A 21,836-nucleotide genomic window follows, 5' to 3' on the forward strand; every position below is an offset into this window, starting at 1 on the left:
ATTTCTTCAACAAAGAGATCTAACTCAGTTTCAATTGATCAATGATGGACAGAAGCAGCTACACCCAAAGAAAGAACACTGGGAAATGAATGTAAACTGTTTGCATTTTTGTTTTTCTTCCCGGGTTATTTTTACCTTCTGAATCCAATTCTTCCTGTGCAACAAGAGAACTGTTCGGTTCTGCACACAAATATTGCATCTAGGATATATTGTGACATATTTAACATGTATAAGATTGCTTGCCATCTAAAGGAGGGGGTAAAGGGAAGGAGAGGAAAAGTCGGAACAGAAGTGAGTGCAAGGGATAATGTTGTAAAAAATTACCCAGGCATTAGTTCTGTCAAGAAAAAGTTATAATTATGAAAAAAATAAACATATTTGGCTATAAAAACAAAAAATAAATAAAGTCAGAGTTGTTAACTATTTGTGGTGCAGTTAAAAACGTAGGCTTTGAAAAACAGAAGCCTGGGCTTCAATTCAATTCAGCTGCTTACTGTTGTAGTATTATTTATTTTTATTATTTTAAACTATTTATTATTAATAACAATCTGATTATTATTACATTCACTATCTTTTCTTTAACTAGTAATATTTTGTGAATGAAGAAACAGAACAAAAGGGAAAAATCATGAAAAAATAAAATGAAACTAGTATACTTTGATCTGCATTTAGATTCCATTTGCTCTTTCTCTAGATTTGGATAGCATTTTCTTTGAGTCTTTTGGAATTATCTTGGATCATTATATTGCTAAGAAGAGCTAAGATAATCATAGCTGATCATTGCAGTGTTGTTGTTACTTTATACACTGTTCTCCTGGTTCTGTTCACTTCACATTATGTCAGTTCAGTTAAGTCTTTCCAGGTATTTCTGAAATCCACCCACTTGTCCTTTCTTATAACATAATAGTATTCTATTAAATTCATATACCACAACTTATTCAGCCATTCCCCAACTGATAGGCTTCCCCATAATTTCCAATTCTTTGATACCACAAAAAATAGCTGTTATAAATTTTTTTCTACACATAGATAATTTTTCCTTTTTTATGATCTCTTTGGTCTACAGACCAAATGGTAGTATTACTTGATCAAAAAGTGTACACAGTTTGAGTACCCTTTGTACATAGTTCCAAATTGCGCTCCAGAATGATTAGATCAATTCATAACTATGATGCTATGAATATAGATATTGCTGTTTAAGTGAATCCACATCTGGAATACAGTGTTCAGTTCTAGGAGCAGTGTTATATATATATATGAGAATCTAGAAAAGAAAACTAAATTTTGGAAGGTCTTGAAGATTTCACTCACAAAAATCAGATTTTTCAGGGGACACTTAGCTTGGAAAAAAGAAAACTTAAGGAGTGAATAACTTTTCCAGTATGTAAAAAACCTACCATTTGCAAAAGAGATTAGACTGTTCTGCTTGGGTCCTAGAGGGCAGAACTTTGCAAAACAGGTGGAAGATTCAAAGAGAACAATACAGACTATCTAAGACAAAGAGAAATGTCTATTATAGTCATCTATCCAAAAGTTAGAATGAGGAAGAGAGATTTCCCTTGGAAATCTACAAGGAAAAAATGGATAACTATTTAGTGGGTATGTGGTAGATTAAAGTGTGGTCCTTGAACTTGCTGAGGTTCCCCTTTGATAAATCAACAGATCAAAAGTACATTCATTACAATACCAGCACATTGTTTGCTTATTAAACAATACTCTGCCCTTTTCTAACTGCATATCTGTGTGAGGAGAGATTTTCTTAAAATTCTTCAACTAAGATAGACTGAATGTAGAAACATCCAACTAATTTCCAAAAAGCTAAACATTAATATTTGCAAAAAAAAGTTAAAACAATGCCACTCTTCTCAATATTTTTAGAAGCATTTTCATTTTAAAAAGTTATGACTACAAGTAAAAGGATTATTAGTATTAATGAATTAATAAATATTTTTAAAATGTATCCGTTTTGATTTCTAATATGGTAAATATAAATAGATAGAACCCATAAAGCAAAGTTTTTGAGATCCTGAATAATATTTAATAGTGTAAAGGAATTCTAAATCCAAAAAATATGAGAACTGATAATATAGAGTGAAATATTTTACAACTGTAGATTGGTCTAATTGACCTTTGATGTCCCTTCCAATACTGAAATTTTGTAATTCAATGACAATCTGTACTGTACAAGTAGAACCAAAATCCCAGTGGTGCTTTTCATTTATGTTCAAATACTTGCTGTGGCCTAATATGTATTTACAAACTACAAATCCACAGGATTATAAAATATAAAATTACATACCTTCACCTTGGCAATGTTCTCTCCATGCATTTAAGCTGGCATTCAGCCCTATCATTTCTACACTAAATTTCACAGAATTGCTTTTACAAGATTTCAGAAAATCTTCCAGTTTTGTTATTCCAGAATGAAAATTCTCTTTCATTTCCTCTTCAATAGAAGAGGAGAGGGTTTTCCATCGCTCACTTTCTTTCTGCTCCTCTTTGGCAAGGAGTCGATTGTTGTTTTCTTCGATAATGATGTCAGCTTTACTTTTCTATAAATAAACCAGTCATTCAATTAATTAATAAGAGTTAAGAGTCTATTATGTGGTCAAAGATATGAAAACAATTTTCACATGAAAAAATTAAAGTTATTTCCACTCATATAAAAATACTCTAAATATCTTTTTAAATAAATTCAAATTAAAACAATTCTGGGTTATCATTTCACACATCTCAGCTTGGCTAAGATGACAGGAAAAGATAATGATAAATGTTGGAGAGGATGTGGAAAAACTAGGATACTAATAATGTTTCTGTGAGATTGTGAAATGATCCAACCATACTGGAGAGCAATTTGGAACTCTGTTCAAAGAGCTATAAAATTGTATATATCCTTTGATTCAGCAATCTCAGTAATGTATGTATATATATATATATATATACACATATATATATATACATATATATATATATATATATATAGAGAGAGAGAGAGAGAGAGAGAGAGAGAGAGAGAGAGAGCACTAATGGTTCTATGTCCCAAAGAGATTATAAAAAGGATCCATATTGCAAAAATGTTTGTAGTAGTTCTTTTTGTAACTTTTTGATTTCAGAAAAGTCTGAAAAGACCTACATCAACTGATGCTGAGTGAAGTGAGCAGAACTAGGAGAACATTGCACACAGTAACAATAGATTATGTGATGATCAATTGTGATGGACTTGGTTCTTCTCCACAATGCAATTATTCAAAGCAATTCCAAAAAATTTAGGATGGAAAAATGCCAATAGCATCCAGAGACAAAACTATAGAATCAAATATGAATCAAACATAGTATTTTCACTTTTTTATTTGTTTGTTTTTCTTTCTCATACTTTTTTCCCTTTTAATCTGAATTTTTTGTACAACATGACAAATACATTTAAAAACATTTAACATGTCAGATTATATGCTATCTTGGGGAGGGGGAAGGTAAGAGAGGGTAGAAGAAAAATTTAGAACACAAAGTCTACAAAAATGAATGCTGAAAACTATCTTTAAATATCTTTGGGAAAATAAAATGCTATTTAAAAAAATAAAAAGTTTATTACCACACATATAGTGTGTTACACATAGTGTTAGTCACCAAGAATACAAATAAAAAAAGTGAAATAATTTTTGCCCAATGAGCATGCATTCCATTGGGAAGAAAATATATAAATTATGTACAAAATAATTGCAATAAATAAAAATGGAAGAAGTTAGGATCTGGGGAATCAAAAAAGCCCTCTTATAGAAGGTGGAGCTTGAACTGACTTTTGAAGGAAACCAGGAATTCTAAGGGCAATTAGGTAAAATATTGGATAGAGTGCCAAGCAACGCTTTAAAATTTAATCAAAGTTGTCAAAGTCAAAATCTTCAATTGCTGGAGGAAGTCCTCACTCCTCTAATTCTAGATAAAAACAACATTAAAAAATTAACAACAGTTTCTTTAAATTTAGCTAAAATTACTTTTAAAAAATCCAATTCCTTAATTTCTCAATCCCCAAATTTCTAATGTGTTAAATTTTTCTTAGAATGCTAGGCTACAGTTTCAAAGAAGTAAAACATTAAAAAGGCAAATTGTATTCTACCTATGAAAGAAAATTGTGAACAGAAAAAAAGAAACAAAAAACAAAGAGCATACCAACATTGAATAAAAGGGAAGGGAGAAACACATGAAATGTATTACATTGTTAAGCATTAAATAAAATTAAGTAATGATTCATACTTGTGATTTTTTGTTCTTCTTTGCTGCAACAAAATCTTTCTTTGGCTGGATGGATTGAGTTACAATAATTTTCGAAGTAGTGCCTTCTAAAGAGTTTCCAAAATGTTGTTGAAAAGTCTGTAACTTCTGTATTGATTTGAGAAAATATGGGGATTTTCCTTTTAAAAAAAAGATTTAAACAAAATACATTATTCATTAATTTACTAACATGCTTAAAAAAGATCCTTTCTCCAATTCACCTTCCCTCCCCTACACACACATAATATAAAGTAGGGCTTTTTTTCGTTTTTCAAACAGTAATGTGTGAACCTATTATCAATAATAATTGTCAGGTTCTCTCTATTGATGAGGGGATTTTAGCTTCAGGTAGATGTCTGCTAATTAAGCTAGATTATCATCTGTTTGGCTTGAGGAAATTTAACCTCCCTTGGACTCACATTCATCACTTTTAAAATGAGGTGAGGAGGAGACAGTGGCTTTTAAGGACCTGTCTAGTTCTAGATTCATAATCCTATAAGGAGAGGCAAGGATAAAATATAATTGTCTCCATTCCATCCCTATGTTAACTACCAAATCTTAGGATCTTTGCTCTAGATATGGGAAGGACCTAAGAGATAATCTAATACAACACTCTTATTATTTATAGGTGAGATACTGAAATCCAGCCCAAAATATACAAGATTGTCATGATCAGAATGCGGGAGAAGGATTTAACCCCAAATTTCAGAGCTTTTCCTTGACTCTTTTCCCTGTTTTCTCTCTAATAATCATAAGCCAATGACACTTTAAAGTGACAGATTTACTAGACTGTGTGTGATTGTTAGACTGCCAGGATTTAATCATGCTTTGAAGGCTGATTTCATAGATTACACAATAAGAAAGACCTTGAATATTAATTTTTCCCATATCCTCATATTGCAGAGTAAAGAAACAGAGAGCAGCTAGGAGACCAGAATTCAAACCTAGAATCTCCAAAACCAAATGGAATGTCTGTTCTATCATAGCCCATGTTACGTGTTCTAACTGTGATTGTCTCTAACATATCTGGATATAAATATCATAAATTTCTGGTTTACAAATGCTTCATGCAAAGAAAATAGATATTTTTACACCAATATTCAACAAATCAGTGTTATATAATGGAAAATGCCCTAGCTTTTGAGTTCAGCATTGGGGTTTTACCCTCAATGTTGCCACCTATTGGCTTTGTGACACTTGAAGTGTTATTTCCTTTCTTTGTATCTCAATTTTTTCACTTCTAAATGAATAAGGGAGAATAAGGATATAAAGGATATGTGGGGGTATAAGAAAGAATAATATAATCTCAAAGATCTTTTTTCATACTTAATCTGTCTTAAGAGTAATGACATATATGCATTTGCAGCCATAGGGGGAAGGGCATATAGTTCAAAGGAAATTAATTTTTAAATCCACATATTTTCCACAATCATTTATTAAGTACCAGGCATGGTGTCTGGAGATATAAGACAAATGCACTTAAGGAGTTTACATTCTATCAGGAGAACATAATATGCATAAATGTATATGTATGGATATAAAATGTATGTGTATATATGTGTGTATATACATATATGTGTATGTAAATGCAAAATAGCTAACAATAGATTTGACAGAGCACTATAATAGCAGTGGGAATAGGGTAAAGGCAGAGCAGAAAGTGATTTATTAGAATCTTGAGCTGAATCTTGAAGGAAGCCAGAGATTCCAAATGATAATGGTGTGAATAGAAAGCTGACCAAGCATGGAAATAGCCAGGATAAATTCAGGGAACAAAAAAATGGAGTTTTGTGTATGAGAAATAGAAAGCCAGGTTGACTGGATGGCAGACTGTCTGACAGGGTGTAATATGTGTTAAAAACTGTAAAAAAATATTGAAGCCAGATTTAAAGGGCGTGGGATTTGCAATTGCTTTTAAAGGCAATGAGAAGCCTTGGATATTTTTAGAGGAGGGGAGTAGGGGCCAATTTTGCATAAAATATGGTATTCACCTCAGAATCACAATTATATTAGGATTGAAATAGACCATTTTTATCCATGCCATCCCAAAGGCAAATCAGTTCAGTTTAATTCAGTAAAGTCACATAGCTCACCATCTGTAAAAGATTTTGTCCTCTCATAGTGATCACTAAGGGGCTTATGAGAATGCCAGTGTACAAGTTCATGAAACTCCTTATACTTGACCAAGGAAGTAACAACTGGGTCATCACTAGAAGATATAAAATGTAAATTATGTTAATGTTAACAGATTATCTATGCCTCCAGAACCCATGAACTCTGAAGTACCATAATATTTTAGTAAACACATACACATCTGAAGGTATGTCATCCCTAACCCATAAGCAAGGAGACTACAAATATTTTCACTTAGAAATGCTCATACCTCATTTGTTCTTATCCAATTCAATTCAGTAAACATTTATATTAAGTGCCATGCACTATGCTAAAATCTGGATTTACAAAAGAAGGAAAAGGACAATCTTTTCCCTCAAGTAACTTACAATCTAAAAGGGAAGACAACACACAAACAAAAGTACACAAAACAAACTATATACAATATAAATAGGAAACAAATAAAAGCAGAAAAGCCCTTGAATTAAGAAGGGTTAGGGAAGGCTTCCTGTAGAAGACAGGATTTTATTTGGAACTTATAGGAAGCTAGGGAGTGTTCCAGGAATGGGGAACAGACATTCATATTCATTGATAAAAAAAGAAAAATCAGCCATTAATTCAAGAATTATTTATGTGACTGTCTACTATATGCACACTCTTCTATCAAGTGAGATATTCAACTTCTTACCTGTTTAGAAAAGGAACCTGATCCAGGATGTCTCCTGCAAACTTCTTAACTATTGGTGATGTCATTGGAATAAAGCCCAAATTAGGCATCTTTTCCTGAGTCTCTTCTTGGAGGCAAGAGGAAGAAAAACAAATAAATATATGAACAAGCATTCAACATAGTAAGGTGGAAAGAACATTGCTACATAATAATAAGTAGGACTTATTTTGCACTTTAAGGTTTGCAAGGTATATCATTACATTTGATCCTCACAGCCAATTTGTAAGATAGATATTATTATTATTATTATTATTATTATTCCCATTTTACAGATGATCAAATTAAAACTGAATGGTTAAATTATTTGCTGAGTTAGAAGATTTCATAATTAGGCCCAGCTAAGCTACTTTCTTGTTAATCAGTTATTAAGCCCTATTAGGTGCCTACCACATATCAAGTACTCTGTCAGGAAATGGGGATACTAAAAAAAGATAGAAAATAGTCCCCTACTCCCAAGTCTTGTTGTGCTACAGTTCTCTTTTATTGTCCTGACTCAGTTTCCTTTATTGTCCTGACTCAGTTTCCCTAAATTGTTCTGCCTCGGTTTCCCTAATTGATCCTGCCTCAGTTTCCCTAATTGTCCTGCCTCAATCCCCTTAGTCACAAACTGCCCCCCTTTGGTTCATGAAGACTGATATAACTCAGGGCTAATTGCGCTAAGGTTATAAATTGTCAATGTGTACACTCAAAAAGGGGGAATCCAGACATTCTGTCTCTAGCCAAACACTTTCTTAACTCCCAGCTTGTTAGAATTTATGGTCCTATCCCCCCAGCCTCTCAAAACAGAATTAATGGTTCCTGTCTGGAGATTCCTGCTCACCAGAGTTTGGACTCCACCCCCTGCCTTTGTTTATTACTGTATATAAATATGTCATGGAGAATTCACATGGGCTGCTGGATGCTGGATTCTTGGAGACAATAGTCTCAGTTAGCCCTGGGACCAAACCATGGGTCCATTTGGTCCCAATAAATCTCTCCCTTTCAAATAAAATATTAAAAAAAAAACTCTCTAATCTCTATCTTGCCTCAGTTTCTCCAACATTACAATATCTCATAGCTTAATGAGGGGAGACAATATAAAAACTATGTACAAATAGGATATACTGAGAATGCATTAGAAATAATCAGAAGGATGGTTTTAGCTTTAAGATTGAAGGATTTGTGTAGAGTGTGGGGTTTTAGCTGGGACTTTTTAGAAAAAAGAAATGAAAAGGGGAATATTCCTCACAGCCACAGGAAATGCCACTTCTGGAGACAAAGTACCTTGTGCAAAGAAGGGCAAGGAGGGCAGTATCATTGAATCATAGGTTAGGGGTGGAAGCAGAAGGTAGAATAAGATGTAAGATTGGAATGGTAGGAAAGAGTAGGTTGCTGAACAGGATTGGACTAATCACTTAACCCCCTGAGTCCTCTGCTTCATCAGGAAAATAAGATAGCAGAGCTATTTGGTTTCTAAATGGTCCTTATGATTATTCTGCCCAGGTTGCCATATAGTATCTCTGTAAATGCTTTAAAAATAATCTGTCAACAAAAATCTCATGCCACATGTAAAATTTGTACTGCATTTGCCAAAATATCTAGTCATTTCTCCTCCATGATCCTAATCAACAAGAGATGATGAATATGTTCTTTAAAGCAAAATACATTTCCTTCTACCATATATCCAGATTTCAAGAAAAATTAAAGAAAGGGAAAATAGAAAGGGAGCAGAGAAAATTGAGGCGATTCTTATTTTTATTACATCTAATTTGCTTTCATTTTTTCAATATCTGTAATATTTATGAACTATGTGTCTACATAGTCTTTGTCACTTCATTTACAAGAATGGATATTCTGAACTAATAAAAAGTAAGAGTCTTATTTCTTTTATTAGTACAAGAACAAATAGCAGATAAAGCCTCCAAATATATGGCTATGTTCCTGTTAGAATTCAACAAATCATTTATTTCCTCACTGGACAACAACCATGTACCAATTCAAATCAATAAACTTTTTTATAAGCACTTAGTGCAAGAATTCTTGAGGTACTGGGGATGCAAATATGAAAATAAACCACTTCCTGCCCTCCAGGAACTTATGTTCTATTTGGGAAATATGCAATTAAATAAGCATAAAATATAAGCAAAGGAAATTTAAAACAATATTGGAAGAGGAAGATAGGACACCAAACTTTGGGGTATAAGCATCTTCTCTGTGCAAAGCAGAGTGCTTGAGAGGAGATAAAAAAATTTAAAACTGGGTCTCCCTTTCTATAGAGCTTACTACCAAGGAACCCGTGGCTTGTACAACACAAACTATATCATAGGCTTTGTAAAATTGTTTCTAAGGCCTTTTGGTTACAATAATGATATTAAGTAAAATTTATTTTAAAAGTTAACAATGAAAATTAAAGAATATTCCTGATTGTGCATATAGGTTAAAATAGTATTTCCAGAACATTTTCAGCATTAGACTGTTGTATAAAATGACTTTGCAGATATATTACCTTTAATTGGTGAGTATGTGTTTTGAAGGAAAAGTTGGATTGTAACTCGGAGAGGCAATGGTGGTCCTACATCAAACTCTCTTACCAGATGTGACACAGCACTCCACAAGTCTTTATAATCTTCCTCAATAGCTTTTCCCAATTCCAAATGTAAACCTATACAACCAAAATAAATTTTAGTATTCATATATCGACTGTGCTAGAAGTAGCATTGAATTTAAAGGATGTGGAGAAGCAAGGGAAATAATTATATAGGCTAATAAAGAGTGAGGGGGAGGGAGAGAGAGAGAGAGAGAGAGAGAGAGAGAGAGAGAGAGAGAGAGAGAGAGAGAAAGTGATTTTTAATGATTAATCTTGACTTTAAGGAAGAGGTGAAAAACTAAACCTTCATTTCTTGCTCTTATAGTCCATTCATTGCAGAAGTGAGGGACTATGAGTACAGAATGTTGCATATACTCATAAGCTATCAGAAATGACCAATGTTTTGGTTGGATTTCCTAAACTGATTTTTTATCTCCTTTTTTTTTAAGTTTTCTTATAAATGACAATTCACTGAATAGGAAGAAGAAAATATTTGAAGACTCAACATAACAAAACACATGAGTATAAATAAATGAGAGTTGTGAATTAACAAATGCATTAATACTTGATCCTAAAAATGCAGGGTAAAAAACCAAAAGATCAAGATATTAAAATAGTACCTTGTATGCTTTCTTTTTCATAGTAATAAACAATATTCTTCCATAATTGGTCATCATTTGTATCACAAACATGAGTGAAATCCACATTCCATGTTTTTGAACTATCCAAATTTTTTAGAACAAAAAATTCACACCACTTTTTCTAAAAATAGAAAATATATTATCAAAAATTTTGGTTCTGTTGAAGGTAGATTAATACAATTATAGATTCTCTTATTTAGAACCAGCAGGAATATTGTGGCCAGGCAAAATAGAAAGTGCCTCATAAATAGACAGAGTTCTCGTGGGCTATAGTAAGTTTTCTTTGCAAAAGAAATTGTAAGGGATGACCTGTAGATAATTATTAGAAATTAGATTAATTCTGGGACCTATATTCCCAGATCTGCTTATCAACCACTGTTGGAGGAATGTATCCCTCATTCTGCAGCTTTGAATTACCTGATATTCATCAGTTAGTAAGTCATCTCTCTGCTTGATTGTACTGGAAATTGTCAACTATTCTTACCTTGAGGAGGAATTGAGATGTAATGACCCATTCTCTTTTATTGTGAACCCAGTGATCAGCCTGTCCAATGTGTTACTACCTTTACATACTTTAATAAAAAATTTTAATTCTTTTTGTCTTGAGTTTTGCCTCCTTAAATGTAATGAAAGTCCAAAGAGAGAATGTTCCTTTCAGTATAGACCAATAACAAGAAATTTTGATTTATGATTTATGACATGCATTCCTTACCACAATTCTACAAGGTGGAGAGTACTGGGAGTAATTCATTCTGAAATATTAAGTCTTAGAAAATAAAAAAGAACATCAGCAACTACAACTTCTTCCTATTTTCTGAATAGGAAATATTTGCCAAAAGGTTAATGCTGCCCATATAAATCTATTTTAAGTTATTTCTAATAACTACAAGTAGAGTAACAAGATAATATATTTTAAACTCCAATACTTACCATTTTCAAGAAGGTAGAAACTGAGTTTTTCCAGGAAGAAGTGATTAATCTGGTACAAGCTCTCTGAGAAAGAGGCAAATGGAGCAAAAAAACTACACTGAGGCAATACATTCTGCAAAGATCTTTAACTTCCTCTACTGATGCCAAATGTTTCTGAATAAAAAAAAAACATATATATAAAGATTTAAAGATTTAGCACACCTCCCTCTTTGACCAACAAATTGATCATAATACTATCATGGAAATGTGACAAATCTTGTCATGTCAATAGCACTCATCTCTTTGAAGGTGTTATGCTAATATTTCAAATTAATCATGGTATTGGAAGGCTAGAGATAGAAGGCAAAGAGAGTTGGATAATTGATATAGATCATGGATTTTCCAAGGAAATAATTTCTGAATATTTCAATCCCTGAATAAACGTTTTTATTTTGCAAATATTTGTCAATAGGCTTTACCTGAATCTAGCAGAACATTTTAAAGCTCAATAGAGGAATTTTCTAGCAATTAGAACCATTAAGCTTTGCAACATAATAAGTATGCTCTCCACAACTAGAATTGTTCATTAACAATACCATAAATTTCACAAAGCTGTTGAGAGAATGAAGACATTGGGTGGCAAGTTGGACAAAACCAAAGATTACTGACCTGGGATTCATTAATTTGTTTGTTTGTTTGTTTTTTTTACAACTTACAACTGTATTTTAATATAATTGATCTCATTATAATTATAGGTATTTTTGTCTTGTGTATTTAAAAATATCATTTAGAAGAGTCCATAAACTCCAAAAGATTAGGATCCATGTCACAAAAAAAAGTAACAAATCTTTGAACTAGAGAATCTCTATTCTTTAACTGACTCTATATAGTTAATGATCCTTAAAGAAAAAGACAGACTTAATAACTACCAAATACTTCCAAATTTAAATGATCTAAGATAATACTTCACAACCATCAAATATTTTAAAAAATTAAAGCAACAAAACTTAGTATTGTAAAAGTGGTGAAGAAATAAGGCCACAAAGTTAGCTGATAGAACTGAAAATTTGCAGATTTTTGTGGTTCTCGTTTATGAAGCAATCTCATAGTACTTAGTTAAAATTACAAAAATAATAATACTCTTTGACCTGATAATTCATTGATTAAAGATAAACTTAGATTTTTTTTATTTTAAAGAACTGATTTTTTAAATATTTTCAATATATAATGTGAAATTTCAAAAGCAAAAATAAAAACCTAGAAGCAATCATTCCTAAGTAATCAAACATTGAAAAAATTATAATGATTAATATTAAGGAATATTATATTGCAACTAAAATCAATAAGCCTGAGAGATACTTTTCAAGTCTATAAATAATTTTGGAAATTATTATGTCAGGAAATAGCAGAATCAGAAAAATATACACTGATCGCAAATGAAGAAAAATGAGTAAGGATAAATGAGTTCCCCATCCCATCCTCCCAACAACCATAGTGCAGATTCAGAAGAAATTTGTGAAAAACTGACAGGAATTTTTTTAATTAAATTAAAATGTTTTATCATAAATTTAAGATGTCAGTAATTCTTAAAATATCCCTTCTGGATCTATTTTCCAATCATTTTTTTCCAATGAGATGTTTCACATGTTCTACTTTTTCATTCTTTTTATTTTGTTTGAGCATTAATATCTCTTGAAGTCCTTAGTTTTTCTCACTAAATTCTAATATTTAAAGAATTATTTCCTTCAGTGAGCTTCTGTACCTCCTTTTTCATTTGACCAATTCTACTTTTTAAGGAGTTCTTTTTTTCCAATGAATTTTTCTATCTCTTTTTCCATTTGGTAAATTCTACTTTTAAGAAGTAAATGTTTGTACATGTTTTTCCATTTAGCCAATCCTGCTTTTCTTCCATTCTTCTCTTCATTTGGATTTTTATTCCTTTTATATCCTTTGGTATATTCTGTTTTTAACCTCTTTTGGGTTGGGATTTTTTGTGCCTCCTTTTGACTCTTTGTATTAGTTTTATTTTCTTGAATCATTCTTATTTCTCTTTCCAAATTTCCCTCCACCTCTCTTACTTGATTTTTCAAATCGTTTTTGAACTTTTCCATGGTCTGAGGCCACTTCATAGTTTTCTTTGAGTTTATAGATTTAGTAGTTTTGATTTTGTTATCTTTTTCTGTGTTTGTGTTTTGATGCCTGTCACCATAATAATTTTCTATAATACATGTCTTTTCCTGCTGTTTACTCATTTCTTGACTTTTAACTCTAGTGGAGCACTGCTTCCATAGGGGAGAAGACACTGTGCCAAGATTCAGGATTTTTGTGCACCTGTTGTCAAAAAATAGTTCTGGGGACCTGTAAATTTTTGCTTCTTCCAACATAATATGATATAGGAAGAAGTGGTTTTTACTATTCTCCTAGTCTGTACTCTGTTTTATAGATGATAAAAATTATTCTTTTCTATTATTGAACTATAACTAAGGTCCCAGTTCATCTACATCTAAAAAGTCTATTATGTTAGCACTCCTTCTTACCCTCTGACTTAGACTCAAGACTGCAACCCAGATCTAAATATAGGCAAGCCAAAAAAAATCCTCTCCCTAGTGCTACCAAAGTGACTCCTATAATCTTCTTCTGACAGTTGTCTTAACTCCTCACCATCTTTGGGCTGAGAAGTCTGAACACCACCATTGTCCCACTGATTCAGGTGCCTCCAACGCCTACTGCTGGTTTACTAGGGGGCAGCCTATGTTGTACTGTACTTCACTATCATCTAGGTACAAGAGATATTTTCTGACAATTTTCTAAGTAGTTTTTGCCTGGGAAATTATTTTCATCACTCTTGTGGATTCTTCCATTCCAGAATTTGTTTTGAAGCATTTTTTAAAGTGAAAAAATCAACTGGAATGAGGAAAAACTTGAAGTAGAAAAACCAATTAGAAGACTTTTATAATACTCCAGAAAAGAGATAATGAGTATGGCTGTATAAATGGAGAAAGGGGATGTAGTCAAGAGATGCTTGGAAAGGTAAATTTGAGATTTGTCAGAGGCTTGGATATATACAGTGAGTGAGAACAAAAAGTCAAATAGAACTAGAGTGAAAATGATCATACCCTCAACAGTAATGGGGAAGTACAGAAAATGAGAGGAAATAATGAGTTCTGTTTTCACTCACTATTTTTTGATAAGTATTTTTTAAGTTATAATTAAGAAAATAATTTTTTAATCTTGAAAAATTAATGGCAATAAAAAGAGAAAAAATTAAAAGAAAACAATTATTAAGCTTGTATAACAATTTTAAATGTTGAATGAAAAAGTTAAATCCTACCTCAGATGTGTCTATTCCTGAAGAAGTTTTCTTCTCTTTTTCTAGAAAATTCTGGTACATTTTCAAGGACAAAGAACATGATAGGACACAGAGAACACGTTGAATATCAGATCCTTCTGGCCAGAGGGCTTGAAGTTGTCCAATACTCCAATATGTCTGGTGCAAAAAAAATTATCAAAATTTTAGAATAAAGTACTTTTACTGAAAGTTCTTCAGGATAAATAGTCTTCAATGAAAAATTCATTGGCATTCATGGCTTGCCCAAACAAGTTTGTTTGTTTTTTTCAGATTAACTAAAAGTATACATTTGTCTCATTTTTAATTTTAAGTAGAAGAAAAACTAAAAATTTCTTTGAGTAGTATGATATGTCATTAATAATGAATAACTAGAAAGCTAACTTCTCCAAGTTTCTAGTAATCCCCTTTAATAGGATACTGCAAGTGTGAATTTGATGAATGTTTCTAAAAGCATAAGCCATAAGACAGCTATACCATTGTGTGTGTGTGTGTGTGTGTGTGTGTGTGTGTGTGTGTGTTTGTGTTTCCATAGGGGAGAAGACACTGTGCCAAGATCCAGGATTTTTGTGCACCTGTTGTCAAAAAATAGTTCTGGGGACCTGTAAATTTTTGCTTCTTCCAACATAATATGATATAGGAAGAAGTGGTTTTTACTATTCTCCTAGTCTGTACTCTGTTTTATAGATGATAAAAATTATTATTTTCTATTATTGAACTATAACTAAGGTCCCAGTTCATCTACATCTAAAAAGTCTATTATGTTAGCACTCCTTCTTACCCTCTGACTTAGACTTAAGACTGCAACCCAGATCTAAATATAGGCAAGCCAAAAAAAATCCTCTCCCTAGTGCTACCAAAGTGACTCCTATAATCTTCTTCTGACAGTTGTCTTAACTCCTCACCATCTTTGGGCTGAGAAGTCTGAAAAAGGAGGAGGAGAATGGAAAATAAATAATCAATTGCACTTTAATACAATACCCTTGAAGACACAATATACCTCTCCAGTGTTAAGTTAATGACTCAAGTTTATGATGTACCTTCTATGACAGTCTAGGTGTAAGGAGCAAAATAAGACCTAATAAGATGAGTTGTTGTTTATCTTTCATTCTCCAAGAGGATCATGATATCAGAGAGGTGATGCCATGCCATGATAGAGAGATGGATTTAAGTGAGAATAGGATGTGCTCAGTCATCAGCCTTATTTTCTCTTAAGGAGCTATCTGGGTCCAATGGCAAAATATTAATCAGAATGATTAGAGATAGCCCCGGATGCAGTGTGAGACTTTGACCTTTTTAAACTAAAATCTTTAACAAGTCTATGAAGGTCAAGGTACAATGGGACTGTGACTTTTTACAGTGAACACAAAGTGCTTCTATTAGTGAATGCTAATATCCATTACTTAAATTCAATACTATGTGACTGTCTGTGTAGAAGATTTAGTTCTTTGGTGTGGTTCTCTGTTTTCCAAAAGAGTATATGGAAACCTATTCATGTTTTCTCCTCTTATTCAAATTTTATCCCTTTTATCATGAACCCCATGTGGAAAGTCCACATAGTAATATTATATTAATTCTTATACTTTAGTTTCTTAGATAGCAATAGAGCCCTTTGATTGCTCATCAATTCTGCTATATAACCAGTTTGGTTTTAGTTTTCTTGTTGTACAGGTCTTTGTTACTATCTACACTGCCTAAGATTTTATAAGCAGTCCTAGAATCAGGAAGCCTTAAGTACAAATCTGGCCTGAGATAGCTCTATGATACTGGTAATATCACTTAACCTCTCAGTTTCCTCAACTCTAAAATGGGGATAATAATAGCACCTGCCTCCCAGGAGTTATTATGAGATTCAAATGAGATAATATTTATAAAGTATTGTGCCTAGTCAGTATTATATAAATGCTCGTTATTATTTATTTTGTTGTTCAGTCAGAACTGACTCTTTCTGACCACATTTTGGGTTTTCTTAGCAAAGATAAAGATAAGGAAGAAAGGAAGGAAGGAAGGAAAAAAGGAAGGAAGGAAGGAAGGAAGGAAGGAAGGAAGGAAGGAAGGAAGGAAGGAAGGAAGGAAGGAAGGAAGGAAGGAAGGAAGGAAGGAAGAAGGAAGGTTTATCATTACCATCTCTACAGAATTTTTTTTACAGAATTTGAGGTAGAGTTTTTTTGTTGTTTGTTTGTTTGTTTGTTTTACAGAAATTGAGGTAAAGTGATTTGTCCAGGGTGACAGAGACCAAATTTGAACTCAGGTCTTCCTGACTTTAGGTCCAGTGTTGTATATACTTATTATTTATTACATGTAAATATTGCAAATGACACAAAGCTAAGCAGAATAGCTGGCATATTAGATGTCATTCAGATCTTAATAAAATAAAACAATAAGTCAAATATGATAAGATGATACTTAATAGAGGTAAATATAAAATTCTACACTTGATTTAAAAAATACACTTTACAAATAAAAGATGAGTAATACATGGCTTGGCAACATTTTGTCCTAAATGCCTTGGATTATTTTCCATGTCTAGCTATGCTTCTCCACTACTCTAATTGTGAAGTTGATCTTTTTGAACTCATATAGGACTTTATATTTATGTGTAGTAAACTTTAACGATATATTTGTTCCATTTGTTCTACTTATTTAGTTCCTTTTGTATCTTGACACCAGTTTAAACTAATGAATTTAATGACATTTAAAAGGCAAACCATACAAGCTGTTTTTTTTTTGTTTTTTTTTTTCAAATTCTTTCAGACTTTTAACTAAAGAAACAGTAGTTTTATTACCTCTTTTTCCCAATTGTCACAAGGTAATTGGTCAAACAATGGTGTCAGTGCTGCAGCACTGGATGTTTTCAAATGCTCAATCAGAGTTTGGTAAACTGTCTTCATTTGATTTTTTTCCTTCAAAAGAGAACAAATCATATGAATTATTTTTTTTAGTTCAGAACATAATTGTCCATCCAGATCAATTCAGTCTTTCATTAAGATGTAAATCATAATCTTTCAAATTACAATGAAACCCATCCAGATATTAGTCGATTCATGATCTCATCAATTTGGGGACTATTCCCTCCACTGGCACAGATTTTAACTCATCCTTACATCACATAATGTATCATTTTTATCCATGACCTTTATAAAGGATCGACTTGCTGTGCTTAAAGTTTTCTTCTTTGTCACAGTGTATTTTAAGAGTACCAGCAAACTATTCAGATAGTTATTTATGAGAGTGAATTGTCCTTCATTCATTTTATTGTTGACCCAAATCCCTTTTCTAGGATATATTTCTAAGAATATGTTCCCTAAGACATTACCATTCATGTTATATCTTACATGTAAATCATCAATGAAAATGCACTGCCAAATTCATAACTTTCATTAGATATCTATTTGTAATTAAAAAATAAATATTTGTGATACTAAGGAGTTTAGAATCTTCAAAAGTATTGCATAATGTCCTAAATGCAATCTACTCTGCTCTTATCCACTATTTAATTTTGGACCAGCTATCAAACTACCTGGAAAAGAGTGGAAAATAGGAATATTACATCTATGACTGATCTTGTGTAGATTATTCAGCCAAGTCTCCTTGGGTATGCATAAAAAAAAAAAAGAAGCCCTTTAAGAAGGCCCTATGATACTTGTCAAATATAGGCCTCCCACTGATTCACTTGACATTGACAGAAAGTTTTCCAACAGTTATCTGTTGTATCTATTGAATTTATCTATCAAGGAAATTTACATGGATTATACTTTGAGGAGAGCCTTTAAGAGTAAATTTTATTTTAACAAATTTCTTTGGTGTTGTTAAATTTTAATTCACTTATTTAACACTTAAGTACAAAACAGAAAAAAAAGAAAAAGAAAAAAATTATCATGTACATAATAGAGGATTCAAAATATGTAACAACAAATTACCATTTAATGAAGTATAAATAATAATAGCACACATTGAATTCAGAACTGTCCATCTTTTCATTTCCTTGTAGGTTTTTTGTTGTTGTTGTTCTCTGCTGTGCAATTTTTACTTTATTCTTTTTTCCCCCTTTTTTCTCCCCACCTCTATCAAGCAGGCTGTACAATTAAGCATGGATGTATTTATCTGTACATATGCACACACATTTATATATATATACATATATATATATGTATATACATACACATATATGTACAAAGATGCCGGTCATCAGATATAAATATATACATATATATATATATATTCATATACTCTGAAAGTGGATAGCATCATCCTTCTTAGGTCCAAGTCTTTCCAGATTTTTCTAAATCTATCAACTTATCATTTCCTATGCCTTAGAATATGCAATATTCTAATCATATACTATCTGGTTGTTTTAAATACCCTAAAACAATATTAATATGGCTGACATGTAATATAGTTTCCTTATTTTTCTCTTTTGATTTAATCTATTTTACCTTTAACTTTCTCTGATACCAGTGATTATTAGCTCTGCTTTTTTTTCCTTAATAAATTCTACTCCTGATCATTATTACTCTGTGTGAACTTTTTTTATAAATTAATAACCATTTATTTTCTCTTCTTCCCACTCATCTCCAACTGGAAATGAAATTTTAAAAACCTTTTTGATGAATATGCATAGTTAAGGAAAACAAATTCTGCATTGGTCATATCTAAAAATGTCTGTCTCATTCTGTACTCTGTGTCCATCATTCTTTTGTTAGCATGCCTCACATCAGTCCTCTGGAATTGCGGTTTTCATATAATAAAATGTATGTAGAAAAACAAGGAACCGCAAGATCATTATAAAGCACATTAAAAAGCAAAGCCAATAATTGGGGTCTTGTATTCCCATTTAAACTTTATTACAAAGTGGTTATCGTTGAAACTATGTGGTGAAAAAAAAAGAGTAATAGATTGATGGTCTAGAATAAGTAGATTAGGAATTGAACCAGATGAATATAAATGAGTTGGCAAAACTTATTTTGGTCTAGACTTATAATTTTACTGGTGTAGGGAAGTCCTGATGTGGGAATACATACAACCAATGCAAAGCAGTATCTGTTCTGCAATTTAGGAGTCTCCAAGAATTGTACAGGATACAAAGAAGTAAAGAAACTTTCTAAGGGTCATAGAACACTAACCCAGGTGTTCCTACCTTCTAAAACCATCAAATTGTACTGCCTTTCTGGTCAAACTTTCAGAAAACATATATCTGCAAAATGATTCATTTTTGAACAAACATGCATGGAAAAATTGGTAGGGATACCCATGTCAGAAAGAGATTTGAACTTATGTCTTTACAAACACACACACACACACATACACACACACACACACACACACACACACACCACTGCTATTTTTTTAATTCACTGTTACTTCCTAATGAGTTCAACAAAACTGTTATATGTTACAAAAATATGCCTATTTCTCCACAATATATATGTATATATACATAGACATGTGTAAAACAGATCTACAGAAACATCTGAATATATATGTATATATGAAAATGTATATGTGTATATGCATGTGCATGAATACATATGTATGAATGTATATAAATGTGTATACATATACAATCATATATAAATATTTCTGTCCCAAAGATTCAATTAAATGAGAGATATGAAAAAATAAATTAGGAAAAAAAAAGAATAAATTATTTTCTGAATTATGGAAAGGTGATTAATTTTTGTTCAAGAAATGGAAGAAATTTTGCTAGCCTAAATTTTCAATGAAATAATATAATAAAATTATTATTAAAATAAGAGAAATACAAAATAAAAATATGATACACATGATAGAATTTTGAAATCTAAAACATAAAGGAACTGTTAAAATATGATAGTAACCAGAAGTCCTTAGTGCGTAAATAATCAAAAAAAATAGCCAGCTTTCAAATATGGAACAAAATTTCTTATAAATAATTTTTAAATATTCAAGCTCAATAATAGAGATGAAAATTAGAAAAACTTTAATGCACTGGCTCATCTCATACCTATTAAATTAAAAAAAAATCAAAGGCATGAAATACACTACAAGTAGGGTTATGGAGAAGTAGATATACTTTTGTAGTGTGGAAACTTATAGGAAAGTGATAGTGATTATTTTAAGAGCAGAATAGCAGTAAGCCATTTTTAAAAATGAAAAAGAACAAGGCTTCATTCACAGCTAATGAAATATAAACCCACAGTAGTTGCAAAAAATAAGAATATTCTCTGACCCAATAATTTGATAGTTGGACATTAATACTGAAAGTATTATTTTAAGAATTAAGATATATCTCAGAATATTTTAAGGAAAATGGTTACATAAATCATGGTTCAAATTATGGAGTCTGGTGAATTAGATTGAGAAAGTCAGCTAAAACTATTTAACACTAAGCAGTGCTAGAAGTGCAAATGTCACATTCTGATCAATGATTTCTGATTTGAATCTTTCTGATTCAATGTATTCACCTGCTTCCTAACTACTATAGTAAGGAATGTCTCATGAATTATTATATGCAATCATTTTGACAAGTTTCTTTTATTTAACTGTTTTCTCTATAACAAGGAAAGAATCAATACTCTAGAGGAATGTTAAAGAATGTTAATGAAAACTGACAATGATGCAAAAAACAAATAAACAAACAAACAAATGTCAATGAAACACTTTTTTAAAGGAATTTACCTGCTTAAAAAAAAGCTGATTCTTGTATCTGCTTAGCATAAAGTATGCATGAACTCTGAGAATATCTAATTTCTGCCCTGAAATCAGAGCAGTACTGATCTTCATGGACCAGGAATGTATGATGTAAAAATAGAAAAGATATGTTTGTAGAGAAGTCATTCCTTCATCTGAAACTAATAGAAAATATGGGCAGTTTTCTTCCAAGAAACAATTCCATTCCTGTGAAAAACATCCTGAAAATTCACTTTGAATATTAATGTCAGTATTTTTCTGAAGATGGAGAATCAGTGCAGTCCTTAATGAAAGAAGTTCAGGTGTTTCAAAATATGAGTGTTCAAAATCCTGAAGGAAGAACAAAACAAAGCAAGATTATGTCACAATGTTGATATCGTCATCTAGTGGATGATTAGAAGATGGCATTTCTTGCAGAATGAAAGCCACCTGAGGACAGATTCTAAAGGTTTTTGTTTGTTGCATTTGAATACTTGCCAGATCATCTCTTGAACATAAGTGCTTAAACCAGAATTTTGAGTTAGGTTAGATTAAATTGGACTAAACTGAATTGGCCCCAATCAATAAACATTTATTAAAATCTATTATGTGCCAGGCATA

The 21,836-nt window shown here is 31.8% G+C and overlaps 1 protein-coding gene across 1 annotated transcript in view; it reads right to left on the reverse strand.

The window, feature by feature from the left end:
* LOC127539794 (probable ATP-dependent RNA helicase DDX60) overlaps positions 1–21,836 on the reverse strand; it is a 94,946-nt gene that overhangs the window by 71,119 nt on the left and 1,991 nt on the right. Inside the window, exons 3-12 of the mRNA XM_051964131.1 lie at positions 21,225–21,566; positions 17,354–17,470; positions 14,553–14,708; positions 11,243–11,395; positions 10,292–10,433; positions 9,591–9,746; positions 7,067–7,172; positions 6,360–6,475; positions 4,249–4,406; positions 2,300–2,552 (exon numbers count right to left, since the gene is read on the reverse strand). Coding sequence (XP_051820091.1) covers positions 2,300–2,552; positions 4,249–4,406; positions 6,360–6,475; positions 7,067–7,172; positions 9,591–9,746; positions 10,292–10,433; positions 11,243–11,395; positions 14,553–14,708; positions 17,354–17,470; positions 21,225–21,566 — 1,699 coding nt within the window. The remainder of the gene's footprint in view (positions 1–2,299; positions 2,553–4,248; positions 4,407–6,359; positions 6,476–7,066; positions 7,173–9,590; positions 9,747–10,291; positions 10,434–11,242; positions 11,396–14,552; positions 14,709–17,353; positions 17,471–21,224; positions 21,567–21,836) is intronic.

This window comes from Antechinus flavipes, chromosome 6, assembly GCF_016432865.1.
Source record: "Antechinus flavipes isolate AdamAnt ecotype Samford, QLD, Australia chromosome 6, AdamAnt_v2, whole genome shotgun sequence".
Lineage (NCBI taxonomy): Eukaryota > Metazoa > Chordata > Mammalia > Dasyuromorphia > Dasyuridae > Antechinus > Antechinus flavipes.